Below are 27,776 nucleotides of genomic sequence, written 5' to 3'. Positions count from 1 at the left end.
TCAATTGTGTAAAGCGTATTTGTACATCATTTCTCAAAACATTTTCTCTCCGTTTAAACCCCCGACATTAGGTCCTCATTTTTCCCCTTCCTCCCCGCTACCCCCTCCCACATGAGCCCTTGATAGTTTATAAATGGGTATTTTGTCATATCTTTAATGCACTTTTTGTGGTAAAATGAGGTGCCTTGGCTGATATTCGGGTAAGCTCATACTCCAGTATATACAGTATGTAATCTTTTAGGACTTGTAGTTCAACACGAACAACCAAAGATATGTTACACATTCTGTTGTAAATCTTTTAGTCACTGGTTCAATGAAGAGAAAAAACAGTCTTTAACTACTTAAAAAAAAAGTCTGTCTGGGTATTCTGCCAGAAATAAAGCATTGTCTTATTTACAGATTCTCAGGACTGTCCAATGGGAAAGAGAGAAATAAACAGGATTATAATAATAATAAACACTTTAAATTCTCTGAATCAAATAAATTCCAACTCACAGAGTCCCTATAAGAGAATAGAATTAGCCCTTTCGGTTTCCGGGGGCATAAATCTTGAAAGAAGCAGAAAGTCTAATGGTTCTCCCATTGAACCATTGGTGGAGTCAACTGCTGACTGCAAGGTAACATACGACACCCGCAAGGCTCCTAAAGGGATTAAAACTGGGAAGGGGGTGGATATATAAACAGTCCAAAGTTTGGATCATATTAAAACAGAGTGATTCTACCAGAGGCAAAGTATCGTCCTTGATGAGATTCTACTGTGAACAAACCATCCACAAAATGTTTTAGTGGCAAAGGGGAAATCTGAATAGAGACTATTAGATGATATTAAGAATTATTGTCATTCTTATTGACAAAACAACTTAGAAGATTTGATAGAACCTTTAGGGGCTGTGTATGTTAACTAGGAGGAATAAGAGAATGGTTGAATGTAACTAAATGCAGTCAATGGCACAAAATGACACATGCAGAAACTGTTAAATAGCTGTAGTTTTGCTGTGTATGTTTCTCAACAATAAATAAAATCTTAAAAAATACTATTGTCATTTTTGTTAGATGCAATAAAGGTACAGCGATTTGAAAGATATTGTTCTCATTTTTAGGGGTGCATATTGAAGTATAAGCACAAAATAAAAACTATATGACAACATAATATCTATGATTTTTAATTTAGGAGCTAGGTATAATTGGCACATACTAAATTCGGCTAATTTCTGAATTTGGAACTTTTCATGATAAAAGTTGTTTTTTTTTTAAATGCTTGCGAGGCCGAGCCCCAATCCCAACTATGTGGACAACCCCCCACTCCAAGAAGAATGTACTTCAGAGGACAGCACTGGGGCTACAGCTCAGGGAGAGGGGCGCGTCTGATCAGATCACACAGGAGCAGACGAAGGGGGAAGGAGAGAAAGTGGAAAACATCCTGGCCCACCAAGCCCCAAGGCCGATATTCCTGCTCAGAGCAGCCAGTGCACAGAGAGGATAATAGGGCTGCCCCACCATGAGATAGACATGATATCCCTCACTTGACCCACAGTGCTACGGGAGCCAACACTGGAGGCACAGTGCGGGGATTTTACACTATCTGACTCCATCACACTGGGGCGAAACAGAGCAGCAAGGGGAGCAAAGCAATGAAGTCCCAGGGAAATACCAAAAGTAGACCTTGGGGCCAGGGCGTGGCACCCTATCAGACTCACCTGGAAAACACTCCTAAAGGTTAACAAACAGACCTGGAATTGTTTATAGGCTTCTCTTTTCTTGTCATTGTTGTTAAGTCTTGTTTTTGTGCTTATTATTGTCTCTGCATGTCTATCTAGATAAGATAGGCAGGATCCAATCCAGAGGAGAGAACAATGGGACTGATGTTTGGGGGGCAGGGGTGAGAGGGTGGGACACCACAGGGGAGATGGGGAGGTGTGGGGAAAGGAAGTGGGGGTTAAACCCAGGGACAAGGGAACAAGTGATCTAAAATCAATGGCGAGGAAGGTGGAGGATGCCTGGTGGGGCTTAATCAAGGGCAATGTAGCCACAAGGAATTATTGAAACCAGAATGAAGGCTGAATATGATAATGGGACAAGAGGAAAGTAAAAGGAAATAAGAGGAAAGAACTAAGAGGCAAAGGACATTTATAGCTCTAAATACAGGCAGGTACATATGTAAATATATTTACATATAACAATAGGGAAATAGATCTATGTACATATATTTATATGTTAAGTATTAAGATGGCAGATGGATATTGGGCCTCTACTCAGGTACTCTCTCAAAGCAAGAACATTTTGTTCTAATAACCCGACGTTTTATGATGCTCACCTTCCCCGACATGATCGTTGAAGACAAAATGGGTACATAAGCATATGTGTTAAAAAAGCTAATGTCGCCCGGCTATCAAAACATATAGCATCTGGGGTCTTAAAGGCTTGAAGATAAACAAGCGGTGATCTAGTTGAGAGCAACAAAGCTTACATGGAAGAAGTACACCAGTTGGTGTGATCATGAGGTGTCGATGGGATCAAGTATCTGGCTACAAAGAACCAGAACAAAAAATTATATGAGGGGGAGCACATAGTGGAGACCCAAAGCCCATCTGAAGACAAATGGACGCCCCTTTACAGAGGGTCACAAGAGGAGACAAGTTAGTCAAGGTGCAGTATGGCACCGATGAAACATACAACTTTCCTCTAGTTCTTTAATGCTTCCTTCCCCCTACTATAATGGCCCCAATTCTACCTAACACATCTGGCTAGACCAGAGCATGTACACAGGTACAGATCCTTGCAACACAGGGAATCCAGGACAGATAAATCCCTCAGGTCAAATAATGAGAGAGATACTAGGAGGATAAGGGGAGGTGGGGGGAGAAAAGGGGAACCAATCACAATGATCTACATAGAACCCCCTCCCTGGGGGACGGACAACAGAAAAGTGGGTGAAGGGAAACAGCGGTCAGTGTAAGACATGGAAAAAAAAATTATAAATTATCAAGGGTTCAGGAGGCAGGGATGGTGGGGGAGGGGGGAAATGAGGAGCTGAAATCAGGAGCTCAAGTAGAAAGAAAATGTTTTGAAAATGATGATGACAACATATGTACAAATGTGCTTGACATGATGGACGTATGCATGGATTGTGATAAGAGCTGTACGAGCCCCCAATAAAATGATTTTTTTTTAAATGCTTTAGTTTGGATGTTGTAAATGATGGCATCTCTTCTGGTGACACTTGGTTGATTCCTTTATTCATCCTATAAGAATAAAGTTACCTGTGAGAAGAACGATACTTTCTTTGTCGTAGCTAATATTTCTGTATATACTAGACTTTTAGACCACCACCATGTCCACTTTGAATAGACACCACCAAAGCACCTCGGAGGGTGAATAGGCCTTATCACACACTTGGCCAACACGAACAACCTCGAGACATTTTATATTCAAGGGTTCAGAATTTCCTCTACTCCCTAGGAACAGCTATCTAAAGAATTTCACTTTTGATACTATCTGAAGCGTGCATACATCACTGGAACTATAGAAATTGGGAGTTTTAAAACATTTTCATTTATAAAGGGTTTAAAGAATTATGTCTAAAGAATAAACTTCAACACTTCCCCTAAATTCAGATGTGAAGAAAAAAATCTGCTCACTCCGTCACTTTCATTCAGGGGTAAGGCGAAGGGACGCGTACAAAAGCAGCAGCAGAGACTGGGGAGACAGTTTCTCCGGGATGACACTTTTACCACTGTCAGCGCATTTCCCTGATCCAGTGAAACTGAGGACGCCTGAAACAGCTGAGGTGTAATTTGTTGATGGATATCAAGGAATATGCTTCATTTCATAAGGCAGCAAAATCTGTATCAGAATGAGCAGCAGCTCTCAGTTAGGACGTCAGAGAAGATGGTGAGTTTTAAGTTATCTTGCTAGAAATGAGGGAGATAATCAAGACTCATTATAAAGGGTGCTAAAAAAGCAAAAGATCCACATTAGGATATCTGTGGTGTATGGCATATCAAATCAAATATATCAAAAGAGGTAATAGATCAAAAGTATCAGAGATACTATTAGGGGAAACCTAAGATTCTGTATACAAGGTGATTCGAAATGAGGCAGCAAACGGGAACTAACTCTTACAGGCAGCCCAGTCTCCTACTCCATCCATCTTGCTAGCTCAGGAATTCTCCTGCAAGCATTCCAGCTGTGGGTTCCCACTGCTGACCCACTACTCCACTAGGACTCCTTCTCATTGTCTTAAGCGTCTTCTAAATCAACTCTCCTTCATCCTGAATCTTTAACCTTTACCTCTCTGATCAATTTTCTACACCAAAGTGTTGAAAGTCTCTTATATGATGAACAAGTCTCTCTCTCTCTTTTAAAAATCATTTTATTGGGGGCTCTAACAGCTCTCACAGATTTGACATTTCTTTGCTAGACCATTTCTTCTCATTCTATATTTTCCTTAAAAAATCTCATCCTGTTCACAAATTACTCTCTGTACATCAAAATAACCCTCGTCTTATACCATTTACTCGGCCTTTTCACTTGGAGGGATGCCTCAAGAGCAGCTCTAACAGCTCTAATGCGGCTGATCTCACGCAAGCTGCCTCCTCCTCGTCCTCTGCTCTGTAGTAACAAAAAGTACTACTGTCCATGCTCCTACTCACGCGCAGGACCCACAGGCCAATCTTTTAGTTTTTCCCTTCCTAATCACCAGTCTGGTTGATGGTACCTCCGAGATGTCTCTAGAACCCAGGTATATTCTCCATTGCCTGATCATTCCCTCACTATAATCTTTTACTTCGTTTACTGCAATAGTGTTCTGAATAAATCCACTCTTGCTTCATAGCTCCAAACACACTACTGATACACGAGTAAGCCTCAACATCAGATTAAGAAAAACTCAGATGTAGGTGAAAAAATACAATGCATTTATTTCCTTAGCTGTCATTATCGCACAAAAAGGCCTACTTAGGTCAGCCCAGGAGAGGCACCTTGTCGCAAGCCACGTGTTTATTGCTCTATGTAAAAAGATTGAGACTAGCTGAGAGGCTAGTAGGTCAGGGATATGGTCTAGGCAGAAAGGGCAATATAGGGAGCTCATTTTTGACAGTCAGAGATCTTGTTGTTTTCCTGCTGAACTACCTCATGCCCATTGAGCCAAAAAGGCAGAAAGACAAGAACTACAGAGCCACCAGGAAAACAAGTGTGACTTTCCTCTTAACTCAAGAGTCCATGAGACTGTCACCTGTCTCTCTCCAGTCTCTCTTACTCTCCTTTGGTAAGCTTCAGCCACACCGGTCCTCTTTCTCCTGGAAGGTTCACTTTCCGTTCTCAGTTTCAACGTGGCCTTTTTCAGGAAGCCTTTCCTGACACCCCAACTCGGTTGTAGTCTTGATAAAAGCGTTCACAGCATACTTCATGTACCTTGACTAATAGTTCTCAATAGAAATACGTTTATTGACTGTATACATCTTTATTTGAGACCCCTCCCTTGTCAAGTTAGGAGATTCTTAAATGGCAGAAACCACAGCTCTCTTGCTCTTAGTTGTGGTCCTAATACTTAGCTGAAAACCCAAAGCATACGCAAGGGGGCTTAAAAAATGTGTGTAAAATTCCATTACCTTAGAAAAAGTATTGATATATAACACATACAATTCAATGGCTTGACTATATTTAAAAGAGTTTTACAATCACCATAGTCAATCGATCAATGGTAGAACATTTATTCATTTTTATACTCATTATTATTAGCTCCCCTTTGCCTCCAACCTCCCCTGCCATAACTCAAAGAAACTATTCATCTAGTTACTCTCTCTACTGATGTACCTATTCTGGATTTCACACAAAGAAAATCATGCCAAAAAATCCCCAACAACAATGGCCAAAGAAAACATAGGGGAAAAAAGTGAGAAGCTGATTCCAGGGGCTTAAGTAGAGAGCAAATGTTTTGAGAATGATGAGGGCAATGAATGTACAAATGTGCTTTACACAACTGAGTATGTATGGATTGTGATAAGAGTGGTATGAGCACCTAATAAAATGACATAAAAAACATAGAAAAATCTCAATCCAAGAAAACAGAAAACAATAAAAACGAGAACAAATTAGACTAGAAAAAAACCTAGAACAAATGAGTCAAAAGTGAAAACAAATGCTAAATGTTAACATTTAATCTAACTATATCTGCATTAATTTACTTTTCCATTATTGTTTAATTCTATTTTTCTAATAACTTTTCTGAAGTCCCCCTGCTCCTCTCTATATGTCCCATAGGTGTCTGCTAATGAATGAATCACGGTTGGCCTGAAGAGGCCAGGTGTGGCTCAAATGACTTAGTAGTAATCACTACGTGAACTCATTCTAATTCTGATGTAAGGGCGCTCTGTTACTTTGTCCTTAGATGTTGGACAAGTACAGATGACTCTTGGGCAATTCTTAGCATACACCTACCAGAAACGTGGGAGCAATACAAATGAACTCTTACTTTTGTAAGACAGGAACTAAGATAGGAATAGGAGAACTAGGGCTTGGGGTATTTTTTTTTTATAATCATTTTATTAGGGGCTCGTACAACTCTTATCACAATCCACATACATCAATTGTGTAAAGCGCATTTGTACATTCATTGCCCTCATCATTCTCAAAACATTTCCTCTCCACTTAAGCCCCCGGCATTAGGTCCTCATTTTTCCCCTCCTTCCCCAATTCCCCCTCCCTCATGAGCCCTTGATAATTTATAAATTATTTTTTTGTCATATCTTGCCCTGTCCGACGTCTCCCTTCACCCACTTCTCTGTTGTCCGTCCCCCAGGGAGGAGGTCACATATAGTTCCTTGCAATTGGTTCCGGCTTTGGGTATTCTTACATAAGCAAGCAAATCATTATTTTACATTACTTTGTGGAATTCAGTAAGTGTTTATGGAAACAAACGTGTGTCTTGACTTCAATAAGCTTACCTTCATTTTGAAAAATAAGACTCATTTATATGGAAAGAAAACTGTTTTCTTTCAATAAATTCCAAATAAAGATGTTGTGGACAGTAGTGACTAAAGATGTGTAGCATGGTAGTTCCCAGCCTTGACTGCACATTATAATCACCTAGGACTATTTTTAAAATTTTTATTGTAAAAAAGAGAAAAAAATAATTCTGATTGTAATTCTCATCTGGAGATTCTGATTTAACTGAGCTGGTGGTGGGCTCTAAGCATTAGTATCTTCTTTGAAGGTACTTAGATAGTTCAAATATACAGTCTAGGATGAAAGCCACTGGTTTAAAGTGAAAGAATGTCTGTACAGAAGAGATAGTATTTGAAATGCTTCTTTTAAAATGGATGAAACTTGGATAAACAAAAAGGAGTAATGAGATTGAGATAGTTAAGATTAATTGTGCCAACCTGGCCAATAAACACGTCGGGTAAATTGAAGGGTGGAGAGATAAATGGCTCCCTGAGCCTCGCCTTTCTAGTTCTCTGGTCTCTTGCTTTCTGAAGGTTGGACCAGGGTGAAGCTGCCTTAGCCAGTTCCCTGCTTCAACTGGCAAGGCTCACTTCCTGCAAGACATCCCCAGGGAGAAGCCACATGGACCTAGCCCAATGCAGCCCTGGGTGCTGCCAGCGCTGAGATGCTTACACGCTCACTGATTCGGCTTTCCTCCTGCAGTCGGCATCATTGAGTGTGTTTTGTGAGATTGAGGACTTTGTAGATTGGTGTTGGACATACGGGCTAATGTTGGACTTATTTATGGGCTTGGACAGCACTGGGTTGGGTTGCTTTCTTAATGTACACTTACCCTTTATATAAAACTCTCTTATACATATACGTTTCTATGGATTTGTTTCCCTACTTTATCCATACTAACACAGGGATCTTTCAAAATAGGAATTAAGCAATAGAAATGGTTGTAGAAGTGCAGAAATGAAAAGGCATCAAGTAGACATGGTGCAAGACAGGTTGGTTCGGCTGAAGCATTGTGGGCATAAGGGAATCGTAGAAATTATCTTGGATGTTTATCCTCTAAGTACTGGGTGCTACCGAATATTTTTGCTATATTATTGACATGATCAGAGTGGTATTCTAATGTAGAAGTCTCAGTACAAATTCACAAAATCTTGAGCTAGGTGGCAGCTATAAAACATTGAATGGATGCAAAGATAACAAAAGAGTTAGACTAATGAAAATTTTTGGCAGAGTCATAAATAGCACTATAAAATCACACTGATTATTTTAATAGCAAACATGATCATCCAAGCAAACCTTGATTCATTCTTTCAACTCCTTTAGCCCTTAAATATAAACATCTATAATTAGAAGTCATCCTAGTTCTGTCTTTATGGCTTATCTTTGTATCTTTCCTTAGAAGTTAAAATAACAAATACTCCTTAATGCAATCATTTGTGAAAAAGATAAGATATAATTTAAAATTTTTAAATGGATTTGAGGTTAACATATAAATTGCTATTCCATTCCACCATAAATAATTATTTAATAAGTTTCTTCACAATTTGATAGTTAATAAATTTAATCCTAAAATCTTTTATTTTAAAGGATATCATAAGACATCTCTATATCAAATTTCTTTAATTTAGGATTACAGAGAATTAACTATTTCTAGATCATACCTTGTATTTGGTCATGGTGCTAAAATGATTATTCCGAAAGAACACACAAAGTTCTCCTTCCTGAACTGTTGACGTTAGTTCACATAATCCATGGTATGTCAGTTGAGTGGCTGTGTTATTTAAAAACTGCTCAGCAACAAAGCCTAAAAAACCAATGCATAATATTAGATAAAAGAATAATTTCAAGATTAAAAAATTATTCTTTGCTATTTACAATGCACTCCAGATATAACAGAGAGACCAATAAAAATGAGATTTTTCCTGGGAAAATATGATGGCCCCCAATTGGAGATTCTTCTAATTCTTCTATGGAAAATACATGCACATTCTCATCCTAAGAAACAGTTGCGTGAAATTCTTTGTGTCAATCAGTGTGTTCACAATAAATACTCCATCTCTTTCCAAAAGGGTTTTTGGCAGCTCATAATAACATCCATGGACACAATGTTCCTTCCCAGTGGCTACATGGTTAGAAATGAAATGCTGTCTTTACAAAGTTTTTAAGGAAGATAGCAGATCAGTCTCAAGTCTCAAACTGCCCATTCTTGCTGCAGGACTAAAAGCAGGTGTGGGATTGCACAGGCAGCTGTGATAACTGGGAACAAATGACTTGTTCTGATTTCGAAATATATACACGTTTTCCAGGGTAATTTAAAAGACACAGACATATCAGGAGCTTTCAAAAAGTTCACAGAAAAATGTTCGGGAACCATTTCTTTCCTTCTTTCTCTCCTGCCCTCCTTTCACTCCTTCCCCTAGTAAGGAGACAATGTCTCTGAGGCGAAAAGGAAGGTTTCCTTGTTAGCAGCAGTGGCAGAGCGAGTGAGGAGGAGTCTGTACTAAGAAACAATACACCTGGACGAAATTTGGACCCATGTGTGATCAGGGTCAAAGAGCTGGACTGTGTGGGTTTATCGCACTCCCTCTCCACCCTTCCCCTCACTTTCAGGCTGAAAGGAGGTTGCAAAAAGCTACCAGTACAGCACACTATTCCAGGAACTTGGCGGAGGGAAAGTGCAAAAAGCCCCTGGAAAAAAACATTGCCAAAGCAAGTGTATGCACCTACAACCTCTTGGGTTCATACACTTAGGAATGGAACATTTCCTCCCCTGCCCAATTATTACTGTGATTATTATTACTTTGCAAAGTACTAAGATATTAAGCAGAATATATTAGTGGTACTCTAAATAATTTATTACAGTATTTTAAAAAGTAATCATTATACCTGTGCTGGGTAGTATCATTGTTGTCTGAAATGTCCATTTACTAAATGTTTTTCTTCAGAAAAAAAAAAGAGCATCTAAACACCCCTCCCAGCCCTCACTCACACCAGGACCCTCTTTCAAAAAGATACAAAACTTCAGAAGTGATACTTTGCAATGTTACTTTCATGTGAGTCAGAAATTCAAAATGCTAACACTAGATGGCTTGTTCTCAGCAATTCCTTTTCATAAAAGGGCAGCAGCTCAGGGAGAATAGAGTAAGTATCTTGCCCCAAAACATAAACTTAGCTATGGCAAATTGAAGACTGGAACCCAAGAAAATTATGGTTTTATATTAAAAAAATGAATGGAGATGATGATTACAAATGCCAACTTAGCTCTATTTCTCACCAAACCATGAAACAAGGCCTCTTTAAAGCTTACAAAGAATAACACTTCCTATCTCTTCTGCCACTCCTAGATAGGAACATCCTTGTGATATCATTGGGATATTCAAAAAGGCTAATCTAATTTCAACTTTTCATAGCTAATTAAATATATTTGGTTAACAAACTCTGAGAGCTAAACAGTAGTTTGCCTGTCCATATTTGTTTGAATAGTCTACTGTCTCAAATAACAAGTTGCTCATTTACAGCATTCAGATTATGTGTACATCTTGTTACAAATATTATTGAAGATTATTAAATAAAATAAGGTAAAAATTAATATAAGGCTAGTAATAAAACTAGTACTGGAAGTAAATTCAAAGTAAAATTATTTTGCTGAAGGCATTAGTGAAAAATATACTTTCCCATCAGAAATTCAATAACAAACAAGTACATCAAAATATTTTCCTCCTACCAGAGAGCTCTTAAAGAACTTGAAAGTACTAAGTGTTCTGAAAGCTGGGCACTAAAAATTAGGTAAAATTATCAACGATCTCTGAAGACAAAGCGGGTGCATAAGCAAATGTGGTGAAGAAAGCTGATGGTGCCCAGCTATCAAAAGATATAGCGTTGGGGGTCTTAAAGGCTTGAAGACAAACAAGTAGCCATCTATCTCAGAAGGAACAAAGCCCACATGGAAGAAGCACACCAGCCTGTGTGATCACGAGGTGCTGAAGGGATCAGTTATCAGGCAACAAAGAACAAAAAAATCATATCATTGTGAATGAGTGGGAGAGCAGAGTAAGACCCAAAGCTCATCTGTAGGCAACTGAACATCCCCTTATAGAAGGGTCCGGGCAGGAGACAAGGCAGTCAATTAATGATGAAATATACAACTTTCCTTTAGTTCTTAAATGCTTCCTCCCCCCCAACTATCATGATCCCAGTTCTACCTTACAAATCCAGCTAGACCAGAGATATACACTGATACAGATATGAACTGGAAACACAGGGAATCCACGACAGATGAACCCCTCAGGACCAGTGGTGAGAGTGGCGATACCAGGATGGTAGAGGGAAGGTGGGGTAGAAAGGGGGAACTGAGTACAAGGATCTACATATAACCCCCTCTCTGGGGGACAGAAAACAGAAAAGTGGGTGAAGGGAGATGTCAGACAGTGTAAGGCATGACAAAATAATAATAATTTATAAATTATCAAGGGTTCGTGGGGGCGGGGGCAGGAGAGGGAGGGGAAAAAATGAGGATCTGATACCAAAGGCTCAAGTAGAAAGAAAACAAATGTTTTGAGAATGATGATGGCAACAAATGTACAAATGTGCTTGACGCAATGGATGCATGGATTGTGAAAAGAGTTGTACAAGCCCCCAATAAAATGATTAAAAAATTTTCATTTATGTTTTCATGTTTCAGATATGAATCATTAACAATATATTTCCTCAAAAAGATGGAACAAAACACTCTTAATATAACAAATTCCTAAGTGTTTTTGGAAATATGGAGGTTCATATGACTTGATCCATTGGAACCAGATATCTTATGGTGCCAGAAAAAGAGTATTCAAGGAGAATAATTAGGACGTGTCAAAAGAACATGGGGTATCCTGCTGATCAATTTTGGGACAATTTCAGCATCAAAAAGAATGAAGATGATAATGGATAACTTATTGAATAAGATAGATAGAATACATGAGTCTCTATGGATAAACATTTTTTTTAAATTAGGGGAGGAAAAGGAGAAGAGAAAATGTTTTAAAAGAAGAAATAAAAGTATGAATATAAACGTACATTTGCAAAGTACAATGAATGTAAATGAAATAAGAAAAATCTAACCACTATAATAATTGGATCAAGTATGAACTAATAAACATGCAACATATTAGATAAAAAATGTTCAGGGAATTAGGTAAGTACAGATTATTTATTAATTATAATGAAAGAGTATCTTCATTAATTTTACATTTCTAGCAGGCACTATTTTGAATATCAGCGTTAATAAGATAAATAGGCAACATGTAGCCTGATTTGATGCCTTGGTAAGGATATTCCTGCCTCAAACACATAACCTGAATAGAATCATGAGAACACAATCAGCTGGAGTAAACTTGCGGTGTCTTCTACAAAACTCCCTGTGATAGCTAGTAAAAGAAAAATCAATACTACAGAAGACCAAAGCAGAAGATAAGGAAGAAAAAAGGAAATGCTAGGGATCTTTGGATTGAGCTCCCCTACCCCCCAGAATGGTATACATTTTAACCTCTTTACCTATCGCTGGAATTCACCTGGCATCGGATCTTCTGTTATGCAATGAAGCAATTACCAAAGTAGGTTGTGTATTATGACATTTCCCCCCTCTGCAAATGAATTTAATATTTATTTATAATTTAAAATTTTTATTTAACGACAATCATTTTTGAGACAGAAAAGAGCTCATTGGGCAAAGCACAGGTCAGGGAAAATAAAGCCCCGGTGGTGCTGTCAGGTAAGCACTGGACTGCCAACTGCAAGGTCAGAGGTTCAAACCCATTAGCTCCTCTGTGGGAAGAAGAAGCAGCTGTCTACTCTCATAAAGATTCACAGCTTCAAAAGCCTTACACAAGGTCAATATGAGTTGGAATTGACTCAATGGCAGTGGGTTTGTATGTCTGTGTGTGTGTGTGTGTGTGTGTGTGTGTGTGTGTTAGGAACTAAGGAACAAAAGTTAAAAAGAGACAAAGACCTTCCTCCCAGAGCCAACAGAGAAAGGAAGCCTTTCTCTAGAGCTGATGTCATGAATTTAGACTTCTAGCCTCCAAACTATGAGAAAATCAATTGATTTATTAAAACCACCCCTTGTGACATTTTTGTTAAGGCAGCACTAAGAAACTAAGAATGTGTCCTGCATCACAAGAGCCTATAGTAATGTGGAAATGAAATGTTCCTCGACGAGTGCTGAGGTTGAGAAAACGGTAAAAACTAGGAGGGCAGTGGAACAACTAGAAAGTTCTGGATATAAACAGCATATTAGCCCATGATAGGTGTCAATGCTAAATTTCCTGGGATAACTGTACAGTGATTATATGAGATACGCATTCTGAAGGATTAATGGGTAAAGTGATGCGTGTATTATTTTTTTTTTTTTTAGATGCGTGTATTATTGCAACTAATTCTCACACTCTTGGGACAAAGTGTGTGTGCATGTATAGGAATATAAAAAGAAAGCATATAATACATAAAAAGTAAATTTAAGTAAAGAACATATATATAATGGTTCATTTGCAATTTTTCCATTTCTATAGATTTGAGATTTTTCAAAAGAATATCTGTGAGAGCCACCAAAGTAAAATGATTTAAAAAAAAAAAAGACAATGCTCTACTAAAATAAAACCCTTGAGCACCATAAGACTCATCTCAGCCCGTGGCAATGTTCGATGGGCATTATAAAGTTCACTCAGTACTCCCAAGTAGCATTCCTTTTGTAAAGGAAAAGAAGGTCATCACAGTAAGGCTCACTAAAAACCTGCATTAGAATCCCCATCTGATTTTATAAGTCAAAGAGGTTTTAACCTTTTTACTGGAACCTTTCTGGGTGATTACGTCTTGAATCCCTAACACTAGCATCATCTGTATTTTTTGGACTGCAAGGAAGAGAGTCAGGTAATAAACAGCAGCACTCACCCACCTTCACTAACCAGCTCGCTGCTGTCTGACTGCTTACAGGAGATGATCTTCTCGACCAGCTGGTTGTAGCTGCAGTTACCAACGGCCTGCACGATGTCATCCGTCTGGGAAACAAAGGACCCGCTCATGAGAAAACTTAAAACAGTAACCAGCAGGGAAACACAATACAAAATATGAAAGATTATTGTATCTATGAAAAAAAAACCCAGCAAAAAAAAAGACCCCAATGTTAAAATCAACACCCATGCATTTTCAACTAAGGCCTCATGGAAGAAGCACACCAGCTTGTGTGATTCAAAGATGACAATAATAAAAATTCAATATGACAAAGGGACATGTACCAGGGCTTAAATTGTGAGCATCCAATTTGTAGAAGATTACGGAGGGCATTGGGAGCCCAAAACCTATTTGCAGAGTATTTAGTCAGATCAAGTTGCTGGCTGATCCCCTTTAGCCACAGGCAAGCATCTCAAACAGTTTTACTATCAGATAGAGATCATTGTTATCCTGGATTATACTGGATTGAATTTAATACTTGGTCAGTTGACCTCCCTCTTGACCCAACCTGAAGTTGTTGTAGATGCAAATATTTCTTGCTTGTTCCATGACAAAAATGTCTTCCCTGGCTTTCTAAATACGGATGGTGGTCTTTCATTTCTTACTCATTATTTGTATGTATTTTATCTTTATATTATTATTATTTTACCCTTACCACTTTATTTCCTGTTTTTTTATTGTTTCTGTTGGGTTTTCCAGTTTGTGAAGCACAGGAGGGGTAGATAGAGATAATAACAGATGCAAAGGTTTATAGGGGGTGGGAATGGGAGATGGGAGAGAGGGAGGTTGAGGAAGTTGGGGGAGCAAATAATGCATGCATGAGGGGAGAGGGAGCACTAGAACTGATTGTGATTACACAACTAATTAAAAAAAATACTTTCATTGGGGGCTCTTACATCTATCACAATCCATACATTCACCCAGTGTGTCAAAGACATTTGCACATATGCTGCCATCATCATTTTCAAAGCATTCTCTTCCCACTTGAGCCCCTGATATCAGCTCCTCATTTCTTCCCCCTTCCTCCCCTGCCCATTGTCCCTCATGAACCCTTGATAAGTTGTAGATTATTATTTCCATATCTCACATTGTCCTCCATCACCCCTCACCCACTTTTCTGTTATTTGTCCCCCTGGGAGGGAGTTCTAGATTTACGATTACACAACTCATTTTAAAAGCAATTTAAACATTAAAAAAAAAAAAGAAAATGTTCTAAAATTGATAGGGGTAATGATTGTATGATATGTAGATTATGTGCCAAAAAAACTGTAAAAAACATGAAAGAAAGAAACTAGATGGTGACTGGCTTTCAAAAAGAAAAACCTCTGGGGTCTTAAAGCTTGCTTTTAAACAAGCAGCCATCTAAGTGAGGCATCAGACAAGTCCACAATGAAGTAGTACAGCAGCCTGTGTGATGCAAGGATTGTAAATAATAAAATCCAAATTTACAGGAGGGAATGGTATCAGAGCTTAAATTGTGAACACATGGTTTGTAGAAAGCTATGGATGACATTTGAAACCCAAAATCCATTTGCAAGATCCACACATGGATAAGCCTCTGGTGAATCCCCTCTGATCACAGCGGAGGGATGGATGTGAATAGCCCTGCTATCAGACAAAGGGTATTGCAAAGTTGATTATGTCACACACAGTTAAAGTGTAGTACATTATCATCGGATCTCCTTTTTGACCTACTTTAAAGCTGTTTCAGTTAAAAAAGTAAAAGGGGAAGGGGAAATAAGCCCCTGGTCCATCCCCTCTGACCAAGGTGCAGGGCTGTGAGCAGCTGTGCTGAAATACAGAGTGTGCTGGAAAGTGGATTGTCGCAGATGCAGTCAGAGTAAAATTTAGCACTCTATCACTTGATTTCCCTTATGGTCCACTGAAATGGTCTACATGTTATTATTTTCTGCTTTCTTTTCAATTGAGGATTTTATCTGTTCTATTTGTTATTCTTGTTAGTTTTTTATTTGTGTTTGTTTTTAAATGTTTTTCTGTATATGATATTCCTTGAGGATACGGCAGGGGAGGTTGGGGGGGAAATGAGGAGCTAATAACCATGAGTACAAGAATGAAGAAAATGTTCTAAACAAATTGTGGTGGTGATTGTACAACTCACCTTGATGTGACTAAACTATTGAATTGTATGATAAGTAAACTATATGTCAATAAAAGTGTTTTAAAATTACTTGTATGAGCCCAACTGCGTATTAGTCCTTCACATGTTCTGGATACTAGTCCTTTCTTGGTTACAATCATAGTCTATACCAATACATTCTTTTTTGAGATGTCTTTGAATGAACACAAATTTTCCATTTTAATGCAGTCATATTAATCACTGTGTCCTTTATAATGAATGCTTTTGTGTTTTGTTTTAGACTCTTTCTGTATTGTATGGTTAGGGAGATATTCTTGTATTTCTTTTCTCTATCAAATTTAGATGTTTTGCTACAGAGAATAATGTTTCATGATGTGAACTGGGAGAAACAATTTCATCCCCCCGCCCCTGTTCCTGTTTAATTGTTCTAGCATCTTTATTGAAAGAACCACCTTTCCCCATTTCTCCACAGGGCCTTAATTCTGTCTACATATATATGACCACTAATGACCTCTCTATTCTCTATTAATCTAATCAGAAATGCAATTCTGTTATATTTTCTTAATAACAGCTTTAAAATAATTACTATCTAAATGAACAAATTCTTTTGACACATTTTAAATTTGTTCTAGTTATGCTCCCCGCCTGCCCACTATCATGACCCCAATTCTACCTTACAAATCTGGCTAGATCAGAGCATGTACACTGGTACATAGAAACTGGAAACACAGGGAATTCAGGACTGATAAACCCTTCAGGATCAATAATGAGAGTATCGATACCAGGAGGGTAAGGGGAAGGTCGGGGGAGAAAGGGATAACTGATCACAATGATCTACATATAACCCCCTCCCAGGGGGACCGACAACAAAAAAGTGGGTGAGAGGAGACAGCGCTCGGTCATGAGGGAGGGGAAAAAATGATACCAAGGACTTAAGTAGAAAGAAAATGTTTTGAAAATGATGATGGCAACAAATGTACAAATGTGCTTGACACAATGGATGGATGGATGGATTGTGATAAGAGTTGTATGAACCCCCAATAAAATAATTTTTAAAATTTTTCTTAGGGGTATGGCAGGGAAGGTTTTAGGGGGTAGGGTGATAATGAGTTCAAGAAAGAAAAAATGTTCTAAAATTGATTGTGAGGATTACACAACTTAAAAATATATTTTAAAATTATTTAATTATACGACCACATCGATTTAGAATATTTGTCATTGCAGAGAATATTTTAAATATTTTTAGAAGAGCAAGTCTTTTTCTGTTTGAAGAATATCTTGACTTTTTATTCTTGTTTTTTAAAATTTTTCACATAAAGTTTAGATCAGTTTGTCACATTTTCATAACCCTTTCCCCGAAATCTCTTGAAATTCTGTTTGAGAAACTATAATTCACTTTAGGGAGAACTGACATCTTTATAATTATAGCACCGAAATGTATTACTGAGTATTACTAAGCAGGACAGAAAGATTCTAAATCTATGTGGCTCTTGACCAAATGAAATACGGCAAGTCCAACTCAGGATACAAATTTTAAATTTTATTTAAATGTAAATAGTCATGCTTGGCTACCATATTGGGCAGAAAAGCGCTAGAAATTATAACACCTATTTCTAACTTAACAAAGTCAGATATTTCCTTCTTCTTGAATCATTAATTACAGGCCCTTAGAACATTTTAATTCCATTTAACTCTCCTCCCAGTTTATGTTATTGTTTTTGCATATGCTAATGCTCTTTTTTTTAAACTCCAAAAGTTATTAATGCCAATTAAACTCCAGGTGCTTTTCTTTCTGATAGCCAGGTACCATCTGTTATTATTTTATGCAGTCAAGAATCAGTGACATTTATCCCTCTCATTTATATTATTTTCTCTCTTTTCACCCAGGAGCACTTTTGTTCTAATCAAAGTACTTTGTTTAAAATTTCCATCAATGACAGTTTACTGGAGGCAAGTCATCTTAACTCAATTAATCTTGGGGAAGAAAAAAAAGGCTTTGTTTTGCTTCATTCTTGAAAGATCATTTTGTTGGAACCAGAATTATAGTTAGCAGCTGTCTTCTTTCAGCACTCCAGTCCTCTGGCCTTTTCTGATACTAAGAGTCAGTTATCAATTAGTAATGGGAAATACAACTTTTCAGTGACTAAAGTTTGGTGTCCACTATCCAAAGAACATAGATGTTTATTTGCAAAAGATGTTACTTACAGAACAGAGAATCAGAATACAAAGAGCTAGACAAAGAACATTCACATAGATCTTATGAATTTCAAACTTTTTTTCTAGCTGTGAAATTATCACAAAACAAATAAGTAAAATAGATAGAAAACAAAGTGCTTTGGCCCCTCCGAGAGTTTGAAAACAGCTGTCTATACCACAAGAGCCTGATGTAGGGTTCTTTTTCTGCATTAGAATATCTCTCTTCCATTAGGCACGCTATAAACCCACTTGTTCACCAGAGAACACATAGCAAATCATACAGTACAGAGTCTGGTTCTTAGGAAGTGACTTTTGTTCCTCAAGTTGTCAGCGTACTCCTCAAGAACCTCGGTTACCATAGAGTGTCACACTCCAAGAGCCAATATGGGCTACTGTGGATATGTAAACTTCTGGGCATATTTTGGCTTTTTAGTGATAATCTTGGAGAAAGAGTACCATTGATGATATAAATGGCCTACTTAGAGTAAGCTATTCTTCCATTAATCAGAATACCAGCTATTCTCACCAATAGATCCAAACCAAACCCAAATCCATTGCCCTTGAGTCAATTTCAACTCACCGTGATACTATAGGGCAGAGTAGAGCTGCTTTATTGGGTTTTGAGGTTGTAATCTTTTTTAACCTTCTTACTGACATATACTTCATATACTATACAATTCAATGGTTTAAAGAAATCAAAAACAGCAATCATCACAATCGATAGCCCTAAGGATCTATTAATCTAGTTACTGTCTCTATAGATTTACCTGTCCTGGATCTCATATACAGAAAACATTCTTTAAAAACCCATCAGCATATGGATGATATATGTTTTAAATTCCAACTAATAGAAATAATAATAATACGATGAGCAACAACCAGGCAGAAGGACACATTTCCTAGCATTGCTTTTTTTCTTTCTCTTTTGGTTTTGATAAAGGGTGGTCTCAGATCAGCAGGTGCAGGGCAAGAGCTGAAAAGAGAAACTGTCCTCTAGACAGAGGATAAGATAAACTTAAACCCAACTTGCTGCCATCAAACCCACTCTGACTCACAGTGACCCTAATGGACAGGAGAACTGCCCCTGTGGGTTGTCAAGTACGTAAATCTTAACAGGAACAGAAAGCAGAGTGGCTAGTGGGTTTGAACTGCTAACCTTGATGATTAGCACCCCAACTTATAACCCACTACACAAGGGTTACTGAGGATCAGACAAATAGGTTTCTAAAAGCCAGAGTATGGAGGGAACTCCGTTTTTCCTTCTTTCTCTTCAGTCTCTGTCGCACAGCAGTCCCAAGTCAGGACACTGAACCACGGAGGCTGTGACAATACAAGCACCTGAAACCACCTTTCTCAAACCAGGTCTGCCGAGTGTGGGAGAACCTGGCGTTATTTTTTTATCTCTTTGCCTGGAAGTGGCCCCCAGCTGCCAGAACTGACAAGGGCCACAAGGGTGAAGAAAACTTCAAAAAAATATCCTATCTTTTTAGCCAGCCAAGGGAGAGGCCAGGCCCTCTCCTCCCCTGCTCCTCCCAGAGGCCTTCTTGTGTGGGAGATGACATGAGGCCACAACTGGGAAAGAGGAGCCCCTAATTCTGTGTCTGAACTAACTACCATTACTTATGCCAGAGCTCTATCTGCAGCACAGCAAAAGCTGTGAGAACTGAACCATGAATGGCTAACAGACACATGAAAAGTTCAATGTCATTAATCGTGAACAACAACAAAGCCAAACCCACTGCCATCAAGCTGATTCTGACTCATAGCAAGCCTAATCACAAGTAGGTATTACCTCACAACCACTAGAATGAGAAAACAAACAAATCTCTTAATAATCCCATGGGCTGGTGAGAATATATAGCAAGCAGAATTCAAGAACATTGCTAGTTGTAATGCAAAAGTGGTATAGCCGCTTTGGAAACTAGTTTACTAGTTTCTTTAAACATCTACCTACCATATGACCCAGCATTCCCCACACCCAGGAAACTATCCGAAAGCAAGTACAACTTTTAGTAACACGAATGCCTTTCAAGTAGTGAATGGATAAACAAAGATCCATAAAACACACTACAAGTCAGCAATAAAAATGAGCTACTGACACAGATGACTATATGAACAAAAAATGTATTATCCTCAGTGAAAGATGAGGTTGTCTACTGCTGTAGAGTTTAGCAGCCTGAGCTAGAACTGACCCTATGCAGTTGCATGTTGCTTTGAAGTGAAAGAAGTCAGACCTGGAGGAGTACACCCGGAGGATTCTACTTATATGACCTTCTGGGAAAAGGGAAAGCAGCATGGATGGAGAAAAGACCCGCGATAAACAGCTGCTACTGCTACTGTGGGGGGCGGGGTTGACTACAGAGGGTGTATGCGAAGATCAGGGGGCCTTCTGGGTCTGGAGGTGGCTCAGTGCTGGGGGAGTGTTACAGGACACCACCGAGTTGATTCCCACTCAGAGCGACCCCATGGGACACAGTAGCTCGGCTGCATATTTATTTTGACTATAATCTTCACGGAAGCAGATCATCAGGTGATTCTCCTGTGGACCACGGACGGAGTTCCAACCACAAACAGGCTAACAGTTAAAAGCTTAACCATCTGCACCACCAGGGGCCATTCACTCCACACGGCTGTCAAAATGCATAGAGCTGTCCATCCAGGAATGAATGTACTGTATGCAAATCAATAAAGAATCAAAAGAAAGGTCACAAGGACAGCTGCTTACCTGACCCTAAACCAAACTCACGCCATCGAGCCACGCCGATTCATAGCAACCTTACAGGACGGAGTAGAACTGCCCCTGTGGGTTTCTGAGACTGTGACTCCTTACAGGACATAAAGCCTCACCTTTCTCCTCACGGTTTAGAACCACTGACTTTGTGGTAGCAGCCCAATGAGTAACCACTACACCACCAGGGTTCCTTTGGCTTAGCTGACAAGATCCAGCAAGTCCACACCAAGGGGGACTTGAAAGCAGACACACAGACCCTTGGACACCAATACTCAGTCATTACTAGTCACAATAACCAAGTGGTGGGAACAAACTGTCCATCAACAGATAAACAGATAACTAAGCGCAGTGTATCCATGCAACGTAGTACTACTTAGCCAGTGAGGGAAATTAAGTATCGATACATGCTATAATATGGAGCTTGAAGATATTATGTGAGTGAAATAAGTCAATCACAAAAGGACAGATATTTCATGCCCTCACTTACATGTAAAGACAAGAACAAGTGAATATGGAAAGACCAAAATTTATTAGTGGTTACCAGGAAACAACCCAGTTAATATTATGCTTAGTGAGTGTGTTCTCCCTCCTGGATCACAGTACAGTACGTAGGGCCTTAAAACCTCGCGAGCGGGCATCCGAGGCACAACGATCGGTCCCCATTCAAGGTAAGATGGAATGTGTGGTCCACTGCCCTCATGAACAACCTGCCTCCTTTACGGTAAGCCCAGACAATGTGGATGGTGCTTGGCTACGGTTACTGAAACTTGGGATCAGGATTCCATGAAAACTCCTGATCAGCAACTTGGAGGGGGGGGGGGGTGGCGGGGAGCGGGAGGCAGATCAGAATTTCAAAGTCTCATATCATCCAGATTTTCTGGCACCACAGAGGCTGAATGAACCCATGAAACTATTATCTTGAGAAGTTTTCTTAGAACCAAACCATAACTTCACTTAAATACTAGAGAAGGTCTGCCCTGAGCATTGTACCCATCTAAGATCTAGCTATATGGGATCAAAGCGACAACTGGAATTCCAAAGGTTAGATGAGAAACTTTGGGGGCAGAGAATTTATGCTAACGGGGAAGGAACAATTTGGAAAAGAGAAGTGAGAACGGTTGTACAAAGATCAAAATAAATGTAACTATATTTACAGACATTACTGAATTAGTGTATGTTCTGGAGTATTTAGTCTCAACAACAACAACAAAACTATATATATATCCACATACACACATGTATATTATATGACTGTATCTCTAGTTTATCTGGGGTAACTGCCCAGGAGTGTACAGTGGCTCAGTTACATGAAAGTTCCACGTGCAGCTACTTTTTTTTTTAACATGTGCAATTCTTTTATGTATTTTTATTTAAAATCATTTTATTGGGTCTCATACAACTTTTTTCACAATCCATACATACATCCATTGTGTCAAGCAACACACATGCAGTTCTTAAGAAATAGCCAAACTATTTTCTAGAATGCCAATACTAAAAGTTATATTCCCTGCGCCAATATGAGTAATCCAATTATCTGTATAAACTTGCCAGCACTTGATGCTGTCACTTTTTTATTTTAGTCTTTCATCTAGTTGTGTAGTGATAGCTCACTGTGGTTTTAATTGTGCACTTATCTAATGTCTTGCCTACAGCACATGAAGAGGCTGTCAACGCGCACACACACACGACTCAATAGAAAAATAAATCTTATTCAAAAATGGGCAAAAGATATGAAGAGGATGTATAAGTGATAAAAGGATGTTGAACATAACTAGCCAAGTGTTTATAGCCGCTTTCTTCAGAGTAACAATAAATAAACAAGAGGAAAGCATCCAGATGTCCTCCATGAGTAAATGGTTAAGTTGTCATGCGTCCACATCACAGAGTACTTCTCAGAAATAAAACAGAACAAATTATTTGTACACACTGTGCTCTGCTCAATCTCCAGAGAATGAGTAAGAAAAAAGTAAATATAAATGGATACATCTAATATGACTTGATTTGCATAATATTTTTGAAATGACATAATTATAGAAATGAGTACTCCTCAGGGCCAATAATGAGAGTAGCCGTATCAGGAGGGTCAGGAACTAAGGGGGAACTGATCACAATGATCGACATATAAATCCCTCCCCAAGGGGACAGGCATCAGAAAAGTGGGTGAAGGGAGACAGCAGTCGGTGCAAAACATGAAAAAAAAAATTATAAATTATCAAGGTTCATGATGGAGGGAGGGTGGAGAAGGGAGGGAAAAAAATGATACCAAGGACTCAAGTAGAAAGAAAATGTTTTGAAAATGATGATGGCAACATATGTACAGATCTGCCTGACACAATGGATATATGTATGGAATGTGATAAGAGCTGTAAGAGCCCCCAATAAAATAATTTTAAAAAATTATAGAAATGGTGAGTTTGCTAGTGATTACTTTCAAGGATTAAAGAAAGAGTGGGGGCAGAAGAGAAATATGTGCAACATGCGAGATCCTTGTGGTGATGGAAATGTTTGAATCTTTACTGGAATCAACTTAAATGTTCTCATTTGATTCTATCTCAAAGTTTGTAAGATATTCTCATTGGGTAATTGGGCAAAAGGCACAAGAGTCTGCTTTGTATTATTTCTTATAATTACAAGTGAATCTATAATGATTTCCAATTAATGTTTAATTAAAACATGTAAATAACCTATATTAATATCAGGACAGGAGTACACAAAAGGCAGATCAATGGAACAAAGAGCATTCTAGCGTACATAAGAACTGAATACATGATAAAGAAATTGCTTCTTCCTTTAGCCCTCTGGCTCTGCTCTCCACCCTATTGTACACAAAGGCTCCAGGAGGCTGACCTCTATGGGCTGCAGCAACCAAAATCCTTGTCCTTTTTAGTTTAATTTACCCAATGGAAGGTACGGAGGAGCGGCAGAATGTAAAAAGGATGAAAAGTCAGACTACTTACTTACCTTCTCCCCTTCCTTGCGGGTCATAGCTTAGAATTAACTGCCTGTCTAACTAAAGGCTATGCTCTGACCAAGCAGTCCTGTCTTTAGAAACTGATCTTGCTGGATTCCGCTTCCTCTCCTTACTCCTTCAGGGTTAGGCGTGGTAACAAAACTGACGCTTAAGTACAGACACCTTTATTTCTAATTTTCCATTTTATTCAACTTAATAATTTCTTCAGTAGGTTTTTATTAAGCACCTACTATGTGCCTGGCACGATGCTGAGTTCTAAACATAGAACAGTGAATACGCCCTGATGCTCTGTGATGTTCCACCATCACTTTGTCTTCCCTTTAACTTTGCCCACACCTTTGGAAATTGTCTCTTCCTGGAAGTTTCTTCACTTATTCTTAGATGCATTATTATCTACTTCTTGCCAGGACACTGATGCACTTGACAAGAGGCAAAATCTAGAATGCTAGATTAGTAAATACCAAGGGTCTTGGTATTGTCACTTAGTTATTGTAGATATGAAAATGTACATTTCAGGGGGAAAAATGAGGAGCTGATACCAAGGGCTCAAGTAGAAGGCAAATGTTTTGAGAATGATGATGACAACAAATGTACAAATGTGCTTGACACAATGGATGGATATATGAATTGTGATAAGAGTTGTACGAAAAAAAAAAAAGAGTTGTACAAGTCCCCAATAAAATGATTTAAAAAAAAAAAGAAAATGTACATTTCATGTAATGGGAATCTGGGGTGGATGTTTTTCTAACTACTGGAGTGACATAAAATCTCTTTTCAAGAGTTAAAAATATATACTAGGAAATATAAATCTAGATAATTTGTCAAATTAATAAATCATACCCGCACTTATATTTATGTAATTAAATTTGTTCTACTTACCTGTGGGTCCACTAACCACCCATGGTATAAAGGAATATCAAGAAGATCAAATACTATGCATTCCGGTGTATATTCAAATACACGAACCCCAGTGAATTTCACATTGACATCCAGACCCGTCTGCAGTTTATGCAGAATCGCCATCGCGTCACTCATGTTCTGAAAACAGACAAGGAAGGGCATGTCAGAGGAATCAAAGCACCAACAGGGACATACTGAAGTGCAAGCAGGTTTACCTCTAATGGCTCATTTCATCCAACGAACTAAATTCTTCAGAAAAAAATGTTTAAGTGACTATCACATGCTTGCCATTAACCCAAGCTGTAACGATCTAACAGTGAACAGAATAAAGGCACTGCTCTAACAGGACTTACATTCTACTGAGGGAGGAAAGCATAATGTGTAATGTCAAGTACTGGTAAGAAAACCTGAACAGAAAAAATTATGACAGAAAAAGAAAAACTGAACAGGAACCTCTAGCATATACCAAGTGCTAGAAATGAAAGACCAGGAAGTCTAAGGTCAAATGTCTAACGGCAAAGATGAAACCTCTTTGAAAAGGATACTTAAAAGGAGCCAAAACCAAATCTTGAGCCTTGGGAAACTCCACAGGATCACGTATTCCAGACAAAGCAGAAATCAAAATAGTTTCATAGATTTCAATAAGAAATTACATAAATTTTATAAATGATATAAATTGAGTATTGTCACTTCATACTGATAACATATCAGTTATGGGTTTTAAATATTAGAGGTTCATAGAAGATTTCATTTCAAAAGAGTTTCTATTGCTAAAAACATTTTAAAATCATGTTCTAAGCTGCAAAATCACCCAAAAAGGTTTAAATAATTCAGTCTTCTAACTTGGCTTTAGCTATATATTTCCTACCTTATACAAATGAAGTAATACAATATTCTGGCTTTTCAGTTCTATTACTACTGAATTATTTGAACACTCAAATTTGAGAAATCTTTATAATACTGATATGAACTTTGCTTCCCTATTGCCCATTTAATATTGTTGGAAGTGTGTATCACAATTTGTTTTGAAAGTAGATACGAAGGGTCCAAGGATGCCTATTTAGTTCCTAGATGTTACTTCTTTCCACAGAAAGATGCTGACTATTTCTTGCCTTTTATTGCCAAGACAAGAAAATTAAGTTGTGTTCTTCCTTCCATTACCAGTGGTTGTGAGCCTAGTGACCTATCGTATATTAAAGAACAGGTTCTCTCAAACACATGTCAAAACACAAGGACATATGGAAACTCAGAAACAACTGAACTTGTCCTAAAAACATCATTTGACATCATTCGATCAACTTTCTCCTATTCATAGTTCAGCTATAAAGTATAAATAAGAGGAGAGAAGGGTTAAGGACAACTTCACATGAAAACAATATTTTTAAGAAAAATACCAGATATCAATCTATAGAGATCTGTGGAAGGATACCTATATGTCATTCTATATAAAACAAACGTAAGTGTTTGTATAAAACAGGGATCAGGAAAGGATGGGTTGGTGGCCAAACCAAGCCTGTGGGCAAACAATGGTGATCTCATGTTTCAAGGGCTATAAAAGATAATACAGCAAGGAATAGATGTTAGAAACCATTGTATTACCGACAAATCCTGAAATACCGACTATTTTATCTTTTATGAAAGCATCTGCCAACAATGATAGAGATCAACTGATATATCCATAAAGTAATATAAAAGAAATTGTGCTTATTACCTGCTCATAGTTTAAACGTTGAATTTCTGAAATTTCTTTAGGCTTTGCATCGAGCATATAATCTCCTGAAAAGAGAAATTATGAAATTTCTTTTTTTAATTATAAAACTTTAAATATTCAGCAGACAACATATAAAATTGACTGCCTAAACAAATGTACAAATGTGCTTTACACAACTGATGTATGGATTGTGATAAGAGTTGTATGAGCCCTAATAAAATGATTAAAAAATTAAATTTAAAAATAATAATTTATAAATTATCAAGGGTTCATGAGGGAGGGGGAAGCGGGGAGGGAGCAGGAAAAGTGAGGAGCTGATGCTTAAGGGGAGAGCAAATGTTTTAAGAATGATTAGGGTAATGAATGTACAAATGTGCTTTACACAATTAATGTATGTATGGATTGTGATAAGAGTTGTATGAGCCCCTAATAAAATGATTAAGGAAAATGGAAAAAAATTAAATTAAAATAATAATAATAATAATTTATAAATTATCAAGGGTTCATGAGGGAGAGGGGAGCAGGGAGTGGGGAGCGGGGAGGGAGGAGGGAAAATGAGGAGCTGATGCCAGGGCTTCAAGTGGAGAACAAATGTATTGAGAATGATGAAGGTAACAAATGTACAAATGTGCTTTACACATTGATGTATGTATGGATTGTGATAAGAGTTGTATGAGCCCCCAATAAAATGATTTTTTAAAAATTGGCTGCCTAATTCTACCCAGACAAAACTGATATTAACTGTTTGCTTCAGTTTCATGTATCTTCTTGGTATTACAATTATTTTGCAACTTTTTCTTTCACTTTAAGGTGCATTTGAACATCTTTCCATTCCATGTTACCACTTGTATAGCTCTCTCATTCTTTTCATGCCTCTATCATATTTGGTAGGCGCCCTAGAGGTGTCGTGGTATATGTGTTGGGCTGCTAACCCCAAGGTCAGTAATCCATAGAAGAAAGATGAGGCTTTCTACTTCTGGAAAGGTGTACAGCCTTGGAAAACACAGGGGCAGAGTTAAAATCCGTTCACTGACAGTGAGTTTATAGTTGTTGATACATTGTATACACGTTTTAAGTTATTTAGTCAGGATCCCACTAATTTTTTACTTAAATGACATTGTAAGTAATGTCTTCACACTCAGAGCTTTGCAGATTTGTGAAGTGTTTTTATAGGCTAGGTTCCTAAAACTTCTAGCTGGAGAAAAGAATATTTTACATTTCGGTACATTTTGTTTAACTG

At 38.1% G+C, this 27,776-nt stretch overlaps 1 protein-coding gene across 1 annotated transcript in view; it reads right to left on the bottom strand.

Annotated features, from left to right (window-relative positions):
- MINDY2 (MINDY lysine 48 deubiquitinase 2) overlaps positions 1-27,776 on the bottom strand; it is a gene marked incomplete at its 5' end in the record, with an annotated part of 75,339 nt that overhangs the window by 24,457 nt on the left and 23,106 nt on the right. The window contains 4 exons of the mRNA XM_004709528.2: positions 8,607-8,749; positions 13,874-13,976; positions 24,805-24,963; positions 26,537-26,601. Coding sequence (XP_004709585.1) covers positions 8,607-8,749; positions 13,874-13,976; positions 24,805-24,963; positions 26,537-26,601 — 470 coding nt within the window. The remainder of the gene's footprint in view (positions 1-8,606; positions 8,750-13,873; positions 13,977-24,804; positions 24,964-26,536; positions 26,602-27,776) is intronic.

Source organism: Echinops telfairi, unplaced genomic scaffold (assembly GCF_000313985.2).
Source record: "Echinops telfairi isolate 266 unplaced genomic scaffold, ASM31398v2 ScPeMD7_8;HRSCAF=38, whole genome shotgun sequence".
Taxonomy (NCBI): Eukaryota; Metazoa; Chordata; class Mammalia; order Afrosoricida; family Tenrecidae; genus Echinops; species Echinops telfairi.
The sequence above is the reverse complement of the archived record's forward strand: the minus strand, read 5'-3'. Positions and strand labels throughout refer to the sequence as shown.